Source organism: Daktulosphaira vitifoliae, unplaced genomic scaffold (genome assembly GCF_025091365.1).
Source record: "Daktulosphaira vitifoliae isolate Bord-2020 unplaced genomic scaffold, ASM2509136v1 Scaffold_4, whole genome shotgun sequence".
NCBI lineage: Eukaryota > Metazoa > Arthropoda > Insecta > Hemiptera > Phylloxeridae > Daktulosphaira > Daktulosphaira vitifoliae.
Genome location: NW_026099575.1, coordinates 10,707,142 through 10,726,085, shown reverse-complemented (window position 1 = coordinate 10,726,085; position 18,944 = coordinate 10,707,142). Strand labels below are relative to the sequence as shown.

Here is an 18,944-nt window from a genome sequence, read left to right as displayed (position 1 = left end):
CGCGCATAACCTATTTTGAAAAAACGATTTTTCAATAAAATAACAATAGAAATTATTCAGTCAAAAATTGTTGCCAAGCTATTCATAAAACTGATGTTTGTGCGCGTGTACGTATTAATGTGATGTTTACGATATTGAATATATCAATATTTACACAAACATGACCTAAGACACTATTTGATTTTTACCGCGTCCGTAAGCTAACTGAATTGTTAAATTATAATTTCTATTAAACAATGCAATTTGTCCGCACATTTGATGGCGTTGGAAATTAATACCCGAAAAAATTTCAAGATGCGAAAACTGATTTTGATAATATCATTGGACAAACTACTACAATATTTTTATGTAACAATTGTGATAGTGGTGTGCAGTATTTATGTTAAATCTCATTTTCATAGAGATAAATCGAGTAGTTTAAGATATTTTTCGCGTGCCGTCTCATTTGGTTTGTGTGGCATTTTAGTGATGTAACGTGTCTCCAATACATTAAATGTGTACACAAGTAAACAACTGCCGTCATCCGATCGCTGAGACAATTCATCGCAATGTGTACTGCTTCTGTCGAAACCCGAATTTTCACAAAACACAGCTGGACAGTACAATTCGTCGTTATAAATAGCCACAACACATACTAAAACAGCTCTCGTAAAGTTGATACAATTCAATAATTAGAAATTAACCCGACAGTAGTTAACATTTAATTTAACGTTAAGATCGTGTACGGTTCCGTTATTAAATTTCCGAAAACCAACCGAAAATGTCTGTATGATAATCATTTGTGTAGTAATCCTTCAATTTATTTAATATCTTCAACAACCGTAATGTCTGTGTCTGTTCTATTCGATGAACGTTCAAAGTAAACTACTAAAAGTTTTACAATTTAACATTGTAGTTAATAAATTTAAAGTTATTGAGCATTTTAGCTGCTCTTCAATATCAACTATAAATAATCACTTTTTAAGATACAACATTTTTATAGTTAGCCTTGATAAATCTTCTTTTTTTCATAAATGACGTTTATGTTTCATAATATTTGATGTATACGTTGTTTTAAAATTTTAAAATTTTAAATCAACAATTTAACTTAAAACCTGATCTTTAAGATTGCATGACATTAAATTAACTAAAATACCTTCAAAATAACAACAGTGTAAATATAATTAATCTGTGAATGTTATACTTGTTATTTATTGACAAATTAAAACAGGGAAATGTATCTAGACTCCCTACAAATATTTCCCTACTAAAATTTACAAGGAAATTTGAATACGTAGTGTTTTTATTTATGGAAATTTAAGAAATTTCATATTTACTCAAGTGAAAATTAAGAGTGATACTTATAAATAGATGGAAAACTTGATGATAATCAGTGTACTGGTTTTAAAAATGCAACGTGCAGACCATCTAATTAAGATGATGTTGAAAATAATTTTCAATTTGTATAATATTGAATTATATATGTTTACATTTATTGGGCATATATTGAAGCGATACAATAATGACTAACTTAAAGGTCTAAAATTATTTTTTAAATGTCGTATTAACTAAATAGAGGAACACAGGGAGTAGTGTGCTATTAACTATAAAAACTAGTAGTTTATAGGTATTAGGTTATAATTGTAACCTTATAACCTAATTACTTACATAAAGTACTTACTTAACATAATTATGTGCTTTATGAACTGTTGATATTTTAATAATTATCTCTCAAATTAAACACATGTAACTTCACACTGCGCTTGTATTTACGTTTCGATTTTTATTTGCTACCTACTGAAAAGCCCATAACATAATCAATAGCAATAAAACGATTATTTATTTTATAATTTGTAAAGGATATGACTAAATACTTTAAACTTTCAAACTTCTTTATGTGGAGGGCGACGCAAATTCGTTTTTGAAACCAGTTAATAAAATAAATAAACATTAAAGGTTATTATTTTTAATATAATATATTCAATTTTTATTATGTAATTTTTTTTCAATAAAAAACTATTTACTTCATTTTATTCTAAATAAATACAATGAGTAATTAAAAATATTTGAGTACGATTCATAATAAAACGTTTTAAAGAAATAATATTTACAAATATAAAAATATTATAAAAATGTATAATACAGCAACTGATTTCTATTTTGTACAGATTATAAAAAAAGTATTTATATACATTTATACACAAGTTATTCTACAAAAATGTATAAAAAACAATTCCAAAGAATAAATAAAAATTTACAAAACAATAATAGCAATATATAAAAAAGTTCAATATAAAAATAATAATAAAAAAAACAACAACATAAAATCAAATCTCTATTAACATATTTATAGTTCTTTAATAAAAAATGTGTACGATTTAATTGCATAATTTATTTATACATACAAAAACATCTATTCTTATTTACACGCGTTAAAGTCTCATAACTCATTAATATACCTTTTATTCTTTAATTATCTCCTTTTTATTCTATAAAAACTATTTATACATTTATAAATTTTTGTATTTGTAAAATATCAATTTTAATATTAATATTTCTTCTAATAATTTTTTTTAACGATATTTTCCATAAAGTCTTTCATTTGATCTTCGTTCGGAAAATAATAATTCATGTACAAATTCATTGTAAACAAACAAGGTTTTACGATAGTGTTTTCAAATATTTCTTTGAGTTTTTCTCTGTTAAGATAAAAATTAAAAAAAAAAAAAAAAATAATGTTATTGAATAATATTTTTTAATTATTAATAACTTTAATACATACTTGAGTTTCTTCCATCTTTCATCGACAATGTTTCTCTTTTGACATCTCCTTTCGTACCGCACGAAAATATCATCAATTACTTTGGACATACTATCGAGTTTTGGTTGAATTTTGTTAAAAACCTAAGAGCAATTCATATTTATTTACTATCTCATGGCGTTTATCGGAAAATTACCTGTTTCATGTATTGTAATATGTCGTCTAAATACATTTTGTCATTTTTTTCTAAGACCATGTGAGCTAACTCGTCAAATTTTCTGTTCATGTTAGATAAATATTGTAATGGCACCATAAGTGCATTCAAAACAGTGCATTTGTCATCGCCTAATATATATGTAGTTTTGATAAATTCATTTTCTTTTGCTTTGTTCTTTTTCCTACACAAACGGAATTAAAATTGTTAAGAAATGTAAAATACGAAGTAATAGTTGAATTATTATTAATGACACCAAACATTGTTGTTTTAATTATTCAATTAGTTGTTCAAATTATCTTTATACTTACATTAGTCTAGAGAGACCTTTTAAAACGGACACTGTATGGTGGGCGTATAATTGATAATGTTTATACTGAGTCATGACGTGTTCACGGATCACCTTTAAGAGATCTCTCATTAAAACATCCGCTTTCCATAGAGTTGCAAGTCTTTTTACCACCGCATTAGAAGCGACGACCACTGAAGAACAAACGATAAAATATTAATATGTAAATGGTTTTCCGTTGAGAGCGGACAAAAATAACCATACTTTGAATGAGATTGTGTAGAATAGTTTTACGGGTTCCCTTGTCCACTTTTAATTCACACGTTATTAAATCCATGATGATCGGAATGCAGTCACTGAGCATTCCGGAACTAACCATCTCTTCCCTGAGTATTTCGAATTTTTTGGCGTATATCGCAATCCTGTCACCACGCAAATTCTCATCTAAGAACAAAAACAATACATTGATAACGTGTCGCGCTCGATATTTAACAATGAAAAATCGAATATACTCACCGTGCAATAATTTTCTATTTTTTACTTCTTCAACGTTTAAACCAATTCCAGTTTTGTTAGCCATTTAGTGTGTGCAGATATTTACCGAAGAACTGTTAGTTGTATCCAATAGAGGATAACAAATGTTAACTATCTTTTGAGCTTTACTTTTGTTTGGAATCTTCCGCCTAGAAACACTTTGGACATTCCCACGAAATGGTCGCGATGCCTCGGTCGGCGCGTATAGAGACTTGGTGCGAAGAGATCTCGATGTACAAGCGATTGTAACGGAAAATAGACAGCAACTGTCGTCATACTTTTCCGGATACTTTTTTTACACGTTTGATGTCGATAAAATTTCGTCATTTCGATCTTTGGATTGAGCGTATCAGTTAGGCTAAGGAATTTAATCATATAGAGGACTCGGGTAATGCGCAGTTTTGTGCCAGACACACATACAAAAACGGAATTCTCCGCTATTTTTATCAATAGATTTTTTCACGTGATCAACGTGGGAACGAAAACGATTGTTTACTATAGATAAGAAAAAAATCATTAACAAAAGAACAATTATAGTTTATTAATATAATGTTTATATTTGCATATTAATCATTAAACTTTATGCATGACAATACTGAAGTAGTTAGGAATTCTCAATGTCGTTCTAAATGCTTTATAACGAACGAGATTTTCTGATAAATTTATGACTAATTAAATCATTTTTTCACGACTAATTATTTATTAAATTTGTCCCAAACACTTTATTATTAACACTTAATAAATCATAACTAGAATTATTTTTAAGAGATACAAGTAAATATGTATAATTAAGGGTTTTTTTTATTCTTTTTTTTTTAATAGACAAGTGCACAGAAATATAAAGTTAAATTACATCAATTAAAGTATCAATTGCATAAGCATATATTGAAGAATATTATATGTAACAGTAAAACAGGGTTTTCCTATTAATATAAAAGTGCAAACATTTTTTTTTTTAATTCAAAATAAATGTAAAAAATAGTTTTTAAAAAATCATACAACATATAAAGACGATGATATTGGTTTATTTCATATTTCTTTGGTCGCAATTAAAATATTTTTATTCGAACTAAGGAACAGTGTCGTTGTATTATATAAAATAAAGAATCATTTCAAATATAATCATTTTATTTGTGTATACAAAAGGAATTTATGCAGATAAATACAATCAATCTAGTTAAAACAGCTGTTGTATAGTTAAAAAGAACATTGTTTATTGTAAAAAAACTTTTTTTAGTATCACAAGTTATAATTGTAGGTATTTTTGATAATGTTACATCGAATATTATCGTAAGCGCCAACAATGCTCTTTACGGTTTATTTTGTAAATAAACAAATAGTTCATTTCGAACATAACAAACGGATGCTTAATATAAACACTTCATATTTTATTCATTTTGTAATCGGTTAAAAATAGAGAATTATTCCTAAACACTTTTAAATCACATGTTATATATATATTTTTTAAAGGTGAAAGTCTAAATATGTTTTTAATTCATATAATTTTGACAAATAATTTTACATAATAATCGCAAAGTCCAATTCCCTCACTTTAAAATAGTTGTCAAGTATTGATTGTTAGGAATTGTAGATTTGCTTGTTACTATCAACTCAATTTTTATGCCGAAGTTCAACATTTTTAACAAGTGTTAAACTTTTAAGCGTTTCCCGTTATAAATAAATGATAATATTTAATTTATTATTGTACTCTCTCGGTTGATTATATAATCAAATAGAGTAGCTTATTTGAAGATGGGTGCCTGAGAAGTTTGGTTGAGTAAGATTATTTTTGAAATTTTCATTTAAAAAATATTCTTAGCGTACAAATATCTTATACCATGAACTATAATAAAGTACTATATATATTATTATTATCTACTATGTTTTATTAAATTGAGAAAGAAGTATTTTATTAGACAACACGTAAAAAAAAGGTGATCAAGTAATATACAGAGTGATTCTTTTAACGCTAGCCATTCAATTTATCATAAAAAAACATGTTTTATGAATTATTTTTTTTGATTTTGTTAGTCAAATATGTATTTCCATTTATCTGTTATAAAATAATTTTTAGGTCCATCCCTTATATCTTACAGAGTTGTCAACTTTATTTTTTCTAAATGACAACATATATATTTAACTAGTTTATAAAATAGAAAATAATCTAATTAAGAAAATGACTGCTCGATAACCACTTTTAGTATAATACTTTGAATATTATTAGTATTATAAAATATAGTCTGAAAGTGAAGCGAGGAAGTTGCTATTTTTATCATTATCATTAGTCGAGTGTTCTCCTTCTTTCGTCTTGGTGTATCACTGTAAATGTTTTCCGAAGCACTGGTTTAAAATTTTTTATCGATCAGTTATTTTCTTAATTATATAATTTTCTATTTTATAAGCTAGTTAAATATGTATAACACCATTTAAAAAAAATTAAGTTGATACCCCCCTTATAACACATAAGGGATGAATATAAAAAATATTTTATTACAGATAAATGATGATACATATATAACTAACCAAAGTAAAAAAAAACCTTATCAGCTTCGCATCAAGCTAAAAAAAATAATTCACTAAACATTTATTATTTTAAGATAAATCGAGTGACTAGCATTAAAGAATCACCTTGCATGTCGTGACATCTGAAAAAATCTTACTTACGCCATTAATCAAATAGAGTCTAAATGCATTTTTGTATAATAAATAAACAGGCCCGACTTAACGGGGAAAATAAGGCCGAATGCCCCAGCGCCCATGAGCTTAAAGGGCGAATCACAAATTTTACTGGCCCGTAATGATTAGTGACATACAGTTTTTTGTTTTTGATCATCACTTTTTTATGACAGCGATATTTTCCATAGGAGTCACATTTCAAGGTATCGATTCGAGGCCCATATAGGTTTCTTAATCCATCCCTAGAAATAGATTATGATATGATTCCAAAATCTAGATGAGGATTATAATATAAATTAAATCCTAACAGTATGGTTTAACAACAATAATTGTAACCTACAAAATTATTTTGTAAGTTATTAACTCTCGAGTAATTTTTATGTTTATACAATATCAAATAGTATATTGTTAATATTATCAATGTTTATTGTTCAAACACTCGTTAAATATACCAGGTTTTTCTCTTTTTTTATACTAATTATTATATTTGATTAAGACGCTATGTATTGAGTAAATTCGCTATTTTAATTTGTGTGAATCAACACTGAGGTTTTTTATAAATTATAATGTATTGTCTTACTCTCTTTAAATAGTATTGACTTTTATAAATAAACTCAATATCGTTAGAAAAATGTTTTTACTTAGGTCACAATAATTGTGTGTAAAAGAACACTAAAATAAAATTCTTTTGACTCCACGTCGTATTATGTCATTGAAAAATAATTGAATATGCTTTATGATTAAAAAATTAATTATTCAAATATAGAAATTTATTGAAGAACTAACTAGACGAAAATAGAAATATAAAATTTACGAGTATTTACTATGACTGACATAGATAAAAGTTAAGAAAAAAAATGTATTAATAATTTTTTCTAATATAACAATGACACAGTGATTTTATCATTTTAAATAGCCACAAAGTAATTTTCAGGTGGATTATTCATTAAAAAAAAATATTAAGGCCACTTCTGTTTTTCTATTTTTATTCGATTAATAGAAAAAAGAGCACCCGATAAAAGTAAGTATTAATGTAAAAAATAATTTTTTTTTACTAGAAAAAATTTAAATTATTTGATATCAAATCTTGTGTGATCGGTGATAAAAAGTTAAGGTTGCATTTCATTAGGAAATTCATAATTTGCTATTTACATCGAGTTCATTACTAATATCTAGAAAACAGTTCTCATTTAGGAGTGGCAAATGTTGAATTAGCTTATGCAGCATATCTGAATAAATCTTTGTAGATAATTTAAGTCGTACTTTACTCACCGCTGTGTATTTATATCAAACTGTGGCGGTATTACAAACTATTCTTGATTTTTTTTAATAATCCAAAAATGAACGGTTAAACAGATCGGCCGGATGTACCGAATGTTTTGAATGAATTTATGCAGACAATTGTGTACAACGTAGTAGGCGACTAATGACCACACGCGAAAACCTAAAGTTTTTTATTAGTTAATCAAATTTTGAAATTATCAAGATAAGATGAATCTCAATAAACATTTCTAAAAATGGAAACGCCGTTAATTTTGTTTGTTTACACCATAATTAACTCTGAATTTATTGTATATAAAAATTGCATGGTCCTAAACAAACAAAAATAATTACAAAGTACTATCACAGGAACATTAACACATACATCACGTGGTTATGTGTTTGTATAGTTTTGCACTAACTCTTTACACTAGAAAAATGTTTGGAGAAAACATTTATGTCAAAAGTGGTAAGATATTGCTAGTTGACCTAACCATAAAAAACCACCTCTTAGTAGGTTTTTTATGGTTAAGTTAGGTTTGAGTTGGGTCTAAAACTGGTATCAAATTATACTGCATCAAGTGAAATTTGTTCAATATATATGCAATTAATTTTAAATTATGACAACTGTTATTTCCACGAATGCTTATCAGTTAAATACTTGTAGATTTGATTTTAGTAGTGGCATTGGATAAACTTTAGAAAGAACTGTAGAAAATACTGCTCTTTTGAATTTAGTGTTAGAATATTTTAATTTCATACATTAAAGAACTTTTTTTTATCATAACTTCAGAAAAGAGGTCATAAATTATCTAGGATTACAGAATTTGGCGAAACTTACCATAATTCTTAAATACGGCGTAGACTAGTCGTTTTTTTTCTCTCGAAAAAATTTACATGTTGAAATGTAAACTATTGAAGCGAATATTTTAAACAATGCACAGTGTACGAATTACGCGGTATTTTATTGAATTATCACAATAGAACTCAAAGTCCTTCACATTTTTCCGATAACGGCTATAAACAATTTTATTGTGACAAAATTATTTACAATTAGCATAATTGCTATTGAACTTTCCTAGTCGTTTATTGTCCGGATGAAAACATTTTTTCTCCGATCTAAAAATAAAACATGCATTTCTATGGAGTTTCCTAAACAAGAAAATATTATTTTAATAATTCTTCTCAGATCGATCGAAACGCTTATCCGTAGCAAATTAACATTGGGGTAAAAGTTTTTTCTATTTTGTTGATATTTTTATGGTGTAATGTCGTTGATGTATGATCAGAAGAAAATATTGACTGAAAAATAACATTTTAACTGAATTGTTTAGTTTTTATTTTAGAATTGATTGTTACAACGATAAGTTTCTTTAAAATTTCATTGTTAAAAAAAAATATATATTGAACAAAAATTTTTTTCTAGTTGATACATTTTTCTGATCCTATACCAATGACGATGTTTAAAATAAGTAAATACTATGAACATGCAAACACATTAATGAATATTTTTTATGTATTTAACGTGTTAATCGTACTCATAAAAACATAATTTACTTGATGATATATTTTCATTAAGTTAATTTACAACACATATTATTAATAGAAAACTAGTTATGAAAAACAAACTATTTTCGAATGTCTCGACTTAGTTGTTTCTGTTTAAATTATAATACTTTGATACTTCCGACAAACCATACTTGAAAGACGGTAATTGATAGCTATTCGTACATTTTTTTACGAACCTGCTTTGATTAACAAATTCATAAATACCAGTTTATGACGTCGTTTAAAATTTAATCATGTTTGATTAAATGTCATTGTTTTACTTAATTTGTGACATATTTAAGAACAATTTTAAGGACAATTTTAGACTTGTGGCAAGTAATAAAACTTTCCTTGGGGCCCAATTAGTTTTTTGTGACGGTGCTGATTAATTTCGTTAGTACATTTTTCAGCAAAAAAAAAGTTTCATTTTTAAGTTGTGTATTAAATTATGGTTGACATATATGGCACATTTAGATCTGTCTAGATTAACGCGATATCAATATTCAATGAAAATTCGAGTAAGATACCTCCATTGCTTTTACCGGAAGACAGCTCTAATTTTATATATATTTTGTTAGCGAACAATAAACTTAACCGATCCTAACATCAGTTATAAATTATGCTATAACGTTATTTTATAAAAAAATTTTTTTTAGAATAAATTTATTTTGTTTTCAAGACATTAATAATAACAAATTAAAACAAAAATAACTAATGACATCTGCAAAATTTATGTTTATTAAAAAAAAAAAAAATTAAAATAAATTACCTGATATTAATCTAAATTCATTTAATAGATTTTTAAAACAGTATTAAAAAAATTAACATTTAACAATTTAGTTAATCTTACTAAATATCAGTTTGATTAAAATATTAACTGAAGAAAATTCCAATTGACAAATTGGCGATTGCATATAAAATTCCGTTAATCAAATTTTTACATGTTTAGGTGATGAAAATTACTATAAGTACTTAAATTAAATTTGTTTAAAAATGTGATGTTTATGAAACAGGTTATATCTACTCCTAAATATTTCTTTTAAGTATAATTTGTATGATAGTATACATAATTTTTTTTAGAGATTTTTCTCCATAAATATAAATTAAATTATATATTTTTACAAGACAGCGTATTAGTAAGCATACGTGTATGCGCACAATGGACCAACAGGTCTGAGTGCATGGGCATTATGTTCACCTCAATAATAACTAAAAAGCATACGTGTATCATTAAGCCAATATTGGTATTACTTTGTTCGTGAATTGACGTATTAAAAGAGGTATCACATTTAAAATGCGTTACACTAGAACCCGCATATTAGAAATTTTAAAACAAAAAAATGTTCAGTAATTTATACTTTTTCATATACAATTTTGTATGAGCTAATTTAATTTTTAAATGTACAATTTAATGTACAACTCCAAGAAAATAATTTTTCTTCTTCAGGTGCCAGCATAATTTTACCTCAACACTTGCATTTGAAAATTTTATACTTAACTGAATTAAATTTGTTGAAAATGTCTGTAGTTAAATAATTTAATGTGTTTTAACATTGAAAGTACAATTAAAAAAAATAGATTATTTTCGTAGTAATTTATACACGTTAAATACTTATGAATCAATTAACAACCTTTTTACATATTTATTTTAATTAATTTTACTTAATTAATTAGCCACAAGTGATCAATTTTTATTATATGCTTTTAACAATGTTTGACCTGTACATATATTATAACTTAAGAAAAAATACATTTGATATTTCTGTTATTATTTAAAATAAAAATATAAAAGTAAATTAATTTGTATATAAATTCTTTCATAACGTATATATTAATAGTTCAATGTTTATATTTTCTATAGAGAAGTTCATACATAATGTGAAAGAGAGAGTCATTCTCTTCCGTTCCATACTTTCTGCACAGTTGTGATATTCTATTATCCCAATTGTGAAAAGATGTTTAAGCAGATGCACATGCGCTGTCAGTAGTTTAGTCAGAGTGCATATTTGATATCTAGTCATGTTATTAAGATCTCTCCGTAGTAAACCAGGAGTCTTGATACATATTTTTTATTTCCTTGGTACCACAAAATAACTCCATATTTTTCTGTGTTGTTCTCTACATCAGTTTTTGAGTAGAATTTTGAGGGAATGCTTCTTCAGTCCTACCACTGGTTCTGGTACAAACATAGTTGTTTTCTGCACCTTTCCTTGCTAGAAAGTCTGCTTTTTCATTACCAGTCACACCACTGTGTCCGGGTGTCCATGCTAGTGTAACTTAATTGAACCTTGCTGGTGATTCTAAAATTGTCCTGGATTCAAGGACAAGTCTTGAAGTCACTTGATTATTACTAAGTGTCTTCAGAGCAGTTTGACTGTCGCTTAGGATAGTTCTCAGGCCCGCATTTAGGGGGGGGCATTGTGGGCATTTGCCCGGGGCGGCAAAAATCTTAATAGGTATACAATTTTTAAAAATTAATTATTTTTATTTAATTTAAAATTTTTTCAAACAGAACAATTTATTTTTATGAAACAAAAATATCTATTTCTAAAAAAAATATTACTTTATTATTTTCTAATTTAAAACGTGTACAAAGATATAAATGTAAAAGAAGATATATCAAAGCTGTATAACAACATAGACTACAGTTAGTAGTTAGATAATAGTATTGATTATACATAGTAATTTTTATAATCAATAGCACTATAAATAAAGTAGGCGGCATTTATTTGATTCATGTTTTTATCTAATTTTAACAAAGTATTGATATTTTCTCCCTTAAACTGGTTTTATGGATGTCGTCGGCCGTTGATAGTCGATTATTATTGGAATACTAAGAAAGTTAAAACACAATAATTTGTCTCATTTTTCACAAAATTACTATCTAATAATGTCACACTAATAATGTGTTGTGTACAGACAGCTCATTGTGTTTAGTACTCGACTACAAGTGACCGAGTTAATATGTTGAGGTGTTTTTTTTTATTTGTATATTTTATTATTTATTAACGTATTAAAATGAGTGATGGCAGAAAACGTTTAAGTGGAAGTGCTTATAAAAAAGTTGCTAAATTAAAATTAGAAAAAGAACAAAAAGTCATTTCTCAAACCGCAAAATTAACTTCATTTTTTGGCAATCAATCTCCAATTCGCCAAGTGAAATAGAGACTACAGCTGAACAGATTTTAAATGAGTCTAGTGATAAAAAGTAATTTAAAAATCAAATGTTAACTTTTGTACGTTATTTCAGTTTTATATAAATGAAAAATTTTATAATTTTTTAGTGAACATCCTCTACATAGTACTTTTGAAACCATGGCAAATGAAAATCAATTAATTGAATATTCGGAATTATTAAATACGCCAACTAAAAAACCCAATCCAACACTTTTGGGGGGCGGCAAAATTAAGTGCACCGGGCGGCAAAATTCCTAAATGCGACCCTGATAGTTCTGTTCTTTTTTTTGAATACTAGCAGGTTCTGGGCCCATATTTGTATTGCATTACCTCTGCTTGAAATACAGAGCGTGTTTGTACCCATTGACAGAAGAAGTAGATTTAAGTAATATAAGTGAAAATTTAATAGATTTCGACATAGTGAATAATAATACTCAGCAATAATGTTGTTCAGCGTTTAAATCACCAAAAAAATGATATTAGTAACCTTTTTGAGCGAATTCTGTAATAATAAAATTATAATAACATAAACTTACACAACCAACAGCTAAAAATAGTTAATTGCAAAATAAATTTGAACAATTATACGTATGAAATTTTGTAAAGAAACAAGATTTAGGAAAATCTATTATTTTAACTATTTAGAAAATACTTTTAGTAAAAAAAGATTTTTCTAAGAATACATATGTATTGTTAATAGTGGAAGATATATTATAAATTTGTTAATTTTATCATAACATAAAAAATGTTTTAATAATTGGTAATTTAAATTTAAACGAATTTTTAGTTTTTCATTATAATTCTTTTATTAATCCATCTCTAATAATTCTATTCAAACAAATTATGGTGATCAATAAACTATGACCATAATCTTAATCTAAATTTCATGTCACTCTCAGAATAGAAATTTTAAATTATCTTACTGTTTTTAATGCTGACTCAGCTTTAGAACCTGAAGGTATACCACTAGGTTTCTTACAAAAATTTCTTGATGTGCTTGTTAAACCCTTACATTACCATTTTAATTTGTCCATCTCCTCTGGTGTTTTCTCTAAGATTTGAAAAAAAATTATTTATTTATCCAATTTTTAAATCAAGTAATAAAAATAACATAAAATAGAATAGAATGAAGTTTTTCTTTCAAATTTTCCTATGAATTTCCTGTCTTCGGCGGTGTTCCCCAAGTCTCTCATTAGAGAAAATTCGTATTACTGATATTTATTGATGATGTTTCTCGAGTCTTAAATAAATCTATTATTTACTGATAATGCGAAAATATTTTGTAATATTAAAACTAAAAATGATCAAATACTTAAATAAATAAATTTAAATAAAGTAATTTATTGAAATGAAAATAATCATATCATTCAATATCAATAAATGTCAATTGATATCTTTCACTCGAAAAAGAAACCGTTTTTTTATTTGTCATTTAAAAATTAATTGTTATGATCTATTGCGCGTTACTTCTATAAAATATTTAAGTATATTCTTTGAACACAAACTTAGTTTTAAAATTAATCATAAAATGATATTAAATAAATCTTATAAAACGCTGGGTTTTATCAATAAAAATACAAATGACTTTAAAAAACCATTTTGTTTAAAGAATATTTATTAGGCTTTTGTTAGATCAAATCTTTGGTAGCCTTATCTTGTTTTACAAATATGTTATTTATAATAATGAACCTTATAATTTATTATATTAATTCTTAAAAAAAATATTCTACCTAACTAGTATTCCTCTCACTAAGGATTCTATTAGTTCTATTCAAAATATCAAAAGTCTTAAAAATCGGTCTATTAGACGTAATTTAGCTTATATAATGTTTATTTTTGATATTCTTAGTGGTTTTGTTATCCGTCCAAAAATATTATCTTTGATAGGTTTCAGTCAATTGCAATTGAAAACGTTTTTTAATTGCTGTACCATAAATTTTGGTTTACTAAAAATTATTTATATAAGTAATAAAAATGTTTTTTATAGAGTGATTGAATAAGGGATAAGAGCTGAGCCTAAGGATCAAATCGAGAAATAAATAGTAATACAATAAAAAATAAAAAAGAATCCTTTATGTTATTATTATTTTAGAAGGAGTCTAGTGGTCAATGAAATATAAATCATTCTGTATGTTAACAATATTAATTTCTCATTATAACAAACTAATTTATTTTTCAATTGACCGAGTAGACATTATCATTAAAAATTTCTGGTATTTTCAATAACTTTATTCGTTCCCTACTACCGAACAGCGTCAACCAATATAGAGTTACTTTCTATATGTAAAATATATGTCAGGAACTAGCTATTCTTAACTATTTTTTAAATAAATCTGTAACAAATATATATGTTAAAGATCATCAACAAATAAAACTATCGTAAGAAAATATTGAATTTAATTAAAGTAGCTTAAATTAATGATTATAACTTTCAATTTATTATCATATTTTACGCTGTATAAATCAAGGCTTTACGTTAACGTTAAAAAGAGGAAAATATGAAAAAATAAAACGTTAAACAATAAAAACATTTTATCATTAAACATAATATAATGTTAATTCATAAGTTAAATAAAATTTAAAATAACGATTTGAGTCAAAAAGCTAACATGTTATTTTATTTATGGTGCTATTGAAAATCGTAATATTTTTGTGTTCTTCATGAATATTCTTGTGTATTCCAATAATTCATTCAGCTTAAAATAATTAATTTTAAATAAAAACTTTAATTAAAATTTACTTAATATTGTTAATACTTCTTGTACGGGAATATTTTTGACGGTAAAAATTCATTTATATTTTACTAAATAATATTTTCATGAAATAATAAATATAATAATTTTTTTTAAGTTGTTAACGTAATAAATAATAAACTATAATTTATTTTGTGTTTGACACTACAATCTCATTTCAATATAAATTCAATTAACATTATTTGCTATTATATTGAACTAGAAGTAATCATGGAGTCCATTTATAACAATCTAAAATATATATTGATTTAAAAAACGATTTAAAGTATAAAGTACCAACATATATTTTTGTGACTATCAATCATAGTCTTAATGAAATAAATTTGTTAGCTACATAAAATTATAATTATATTGTTTATGTCTATTAAAATACATCTTATTTTATTATTACGTGTGTAAATAAAATGTTTATAAATAATATGTTTTAATTCATCTTGTCAGAAATTACCCAATTATTGTTATTACAATGTAAACCAGTTAACAAGAAATTAAAATAATATACAATTGTCAATTTATCATGTATATCATGGCCGTACGTTTGTCCTCTATACGCACCTAGAAATTCAAGTTGAACTCTTAAAATAAAATCATGTATTTTGACAATTAACGTGATGTAAATTAATTTCCAAATCGCACATAAATCTCCAACGTAAACATCACACTAAAAAATAATTTCTTCTCTTTGCGAAAAAATACTCGAATCCTTGAAAAATTATCTACTTTCGGTAACAGTTTTATAACTACGACTTTAACAAAAACAAAAAGATATATTGAAACATTTTAGTTGAGCTTTAAAAATACGAGCTAAACTTGACGCAGTAGTATCGAATTTTCCAAAATTCATTTTTAACATAAAATTTTATAAACCAAGTATCAGAAATTCTATTTTTATATATTAGGACTAGTTTACTCAGTAACTGTTGCTTGATTATTTTGATAAATAAAACTGATAATAATATTAGATGCCAAATTTGGAAACAGTAGTAAATTTACGTAAAGAAATATGATTAACAATACAAAATATTTAATGTTTTGTAAATCTGTGTTATTAAAATTGAAGATAAATCTAAAGCATCATAAAAATAAAATTTATCATTTTTTTTTTTTAAGCATGTTTCCTTTATTGATTGTTGAAAAATAATTACAAATTAACGACACGAATTATTGAGTAATAATTTGTCACCTTTTTATGATATGTTCAATGACCCTCAATATAAATTGATATATGCGCTAAATATTTAAACTCAATTTTTAATTACTTTCTGTAAAATGTGAATTTGTATCTTTTCCTATTACTTTCATCATACGAGTTATATATTTGTTTTAAATAACACTTTGATTATTCCATCTAATATCAAATTTATTATTGATGCATACTATTGAGTCAATAGTATTGACTACTTAGACATATGTCCAGTCGCATAATTCAATGTACTTTTTTAGATAATATTATGTGATCAAATAAATATATAAAGTAAGTTAAAATATAACACTTCAACGGCTATTTCAGACAGTTTTAACGTTATCGAATGAAGAATAATCACACACTCCATTAACTCTGTATGGTATACAGTACATGAATTATCTGCAAAACCGTTACGTCAACTCTTTTGGTGTCGTTGAGTATTATTTCGACATGCTGTTAACTGTGACCATAAACAAACAACCATTTTTTTTATGATAAAAATAGTACTAAACTCGTAGAACTGTCTGTGTAAAATTCTACATTATTATGAAATGTAAATTAATAAAAATATATTTAGCTTAATACTTAAGATACATATACTAAATAATGGTAATTATATTTTCGACCTAAAAATATTTAAACGCTTCGCTGAATATAATTCGCGCGTCTAGTATTCCAAAAACAATATAGTAATACTTAAATGATAAACTGGAATTACCACTGTGTTAAAGGTTTCATTGTACATCATTTATTTTTTGAAGGTTTCTCTTTTCGTATTTATGCAAATTATAGACACTAAAAGATTGCCTTAACCATATACGTGTTATAATTATGGCTTTATTAGGCCACATACTATTATATGACAAAAAAAAAAAAATTTTCCAGTGTATTTAGTAATTTTTTTTTCTAATGCATTATATAGTTAATAATAAAAATAATATTAAAAATGAAAAAAAGTAAAGACAGAATTTTAATATAAAAATATTCATAGTCTGTTGCAAGTTTATTTTTCATAAAATATACATTTTTAAGTTATTACATATTAATTTCATTCGCGTCAATAGTTTCATAAAAAGTTTGGTGAAATCATAGTGGTAATTTTTTTTTTTTGTGAACAATGTGGCAAACTTCATAACAGTTATAATATTAATATTATTTTTTAGGGTTCCATATTAAATGTTTATGTTTCACAGGCAAAAAAGGGAATTAAATCCTATATAGACGTCTTGAAATTGATTAAACATATTCGTGATTAATATGAGAGGAATATAAAAAATTTGGCGACATACTTGCTCAGTTGGTAACGAGTCAATTTTAAAGTAAATGAAATATTTTAATTTTGTGGTAAAATTTTTTTGATGTAAAGTAAACGCAATTTTTTAATCCTTATATGTGATAAATATTTTAATTTTTTGTTGAATACTTTAATATAGTAAAATAAGTTTATGTCACACATATAAACATAGGAAAAATGTTAGGAAAAAATTGAAGAAATATGTGGTATATTTTCAAATGTTGTTAAAGAATTGCAGTTAATGTTTAAGTTACTGTTAATGTTCAAGATGTCACGACCAGTGATTAAAAACATTCTTTTAAAAAAAATGTTATTTCGTTTAATAACTACAACTGTTCAATACAAATTATATTTAATGAAACATTCATTAAAAAAAAGTTCATTATATTTCTGGAAATTATTTTAAATTAAAAAACGTTCTGAATGTATCGAATAAATAATTATAAATTAAATGATCAAAATAACACGTTTTCATTAAAAATAAACAAAATATTGGCCTATTGTCAAAAATATTTTTTTTACATTATTTGGGTCAAATAATTTGTAAGTAAAACTAATTTTTTGTTTCTATTATTATAGTTTTAAAATTTTGCATATATTTTTCTAAGTAATGAATTCATACTGAGTTATCTAAAGCTTTTAAAATACTTCACTTTTGTTTGATATATTACTTAGAGTATTTAAGTTTTGAATGTGAACATTATAAATAATACAATAAACAATATAAAATATGGATTCAATGTTTTTTTTATTTAACGACTTTCGCATGTACATTATGATGTAAAATTTCCGTAAAAAATGTATCCGAATATTATCAAAAATGTTTTTGAGAATAATCTTTAAAGACTGTATTATTATTATATTTTACATCATTGTAAATATTTCTTAAAATTAGAATCCATAAAAATACAATTGAGAAAACATTGAGAAGCTTTATAATTTCAAAAAAAAAAATGACATGCCACAAGATTACAAAAATTTTAAGGAACCGTAGAAATTAAAAAAAAACCTATTACTTGATATTTGATATTATAAATGTTAATATCTAAATGTAAAATATTTTTTATTAACGAACCTACTAAACATTTTTAATACGTTTTGATTACATAATTATAATTTTTTATTTTTATAAAAGAAATTTTTAATTAGATTAAATGATGTAATTTTTATTTCTTTAACTCTGTTTGTAGTAAATATGGTTATTTAAACTTAAAATGTCCGTTTTTACCCAGATTACCCTATAGACCAGAGGTTCTCAAAGTCAAATGAATCA

At 25.2% G+C, this 18,944-nt stretch overlaps 1 protein-coding gene across 1 annotated transcript; it reads right to left on the bottom strand.

Annotated features, from left to right (window-relative positions):
- Positions 1-2,167: 2,167 nt before the first annotated feature.
- LOC126905314 (uncharacterized) lies at positions 2,168-8,072 on the bottom strand. Its single transcript, XM_050684890.1, has 8 exons — positions 7,726-8,072; positions 6,442-6,695; positions 3,760-4,272; positions 3,508-3,687; positions 3,266-3,437; positions 2,937-3,138; positions 2,762-2,883; positions 2,168-2,678 (listed from the first exon to the last, which is right to left on the bottom strand). Exons 3-8 carry the CDS (start codon positions 3,821-3,823, stop codon positions 2,540-2,542), a joined length of 879 nt encoding a protein of 292 aa, XP_050540847.1. The 5' UTR covers positions 3,824-4,272; positions 6,442-6,695; positions 7,726-8,072; the 3' UTR covers positions 2,168-2,539.
- Positions 8,073-18,944: the final 10,872 nt, after the last annotated feature.

Coding starts and splice junctions, on each gene's coding strand:
- LOC126905314 (XM_050684890.1), bottom strand. CDS start 3,823: ATGGCTAACAAAACTGGAATTGGTTTAAACGTTGAAGAAGTAAAAAAT. Junction 3,438..3,507: donor TCTACACAATCTCATTCAAA/GTATGGTTATTT, acceptor TTTGTTCTTCAG/TGGTCGTCGCTTCTAATGCG. Junction 2,679..2,761: donor GAAAGATGGAAGAAACTCAA/GTATGTATTAAA, acceptor TTATCTTAACAG/AGAAAAACTCAAAGAAATAT.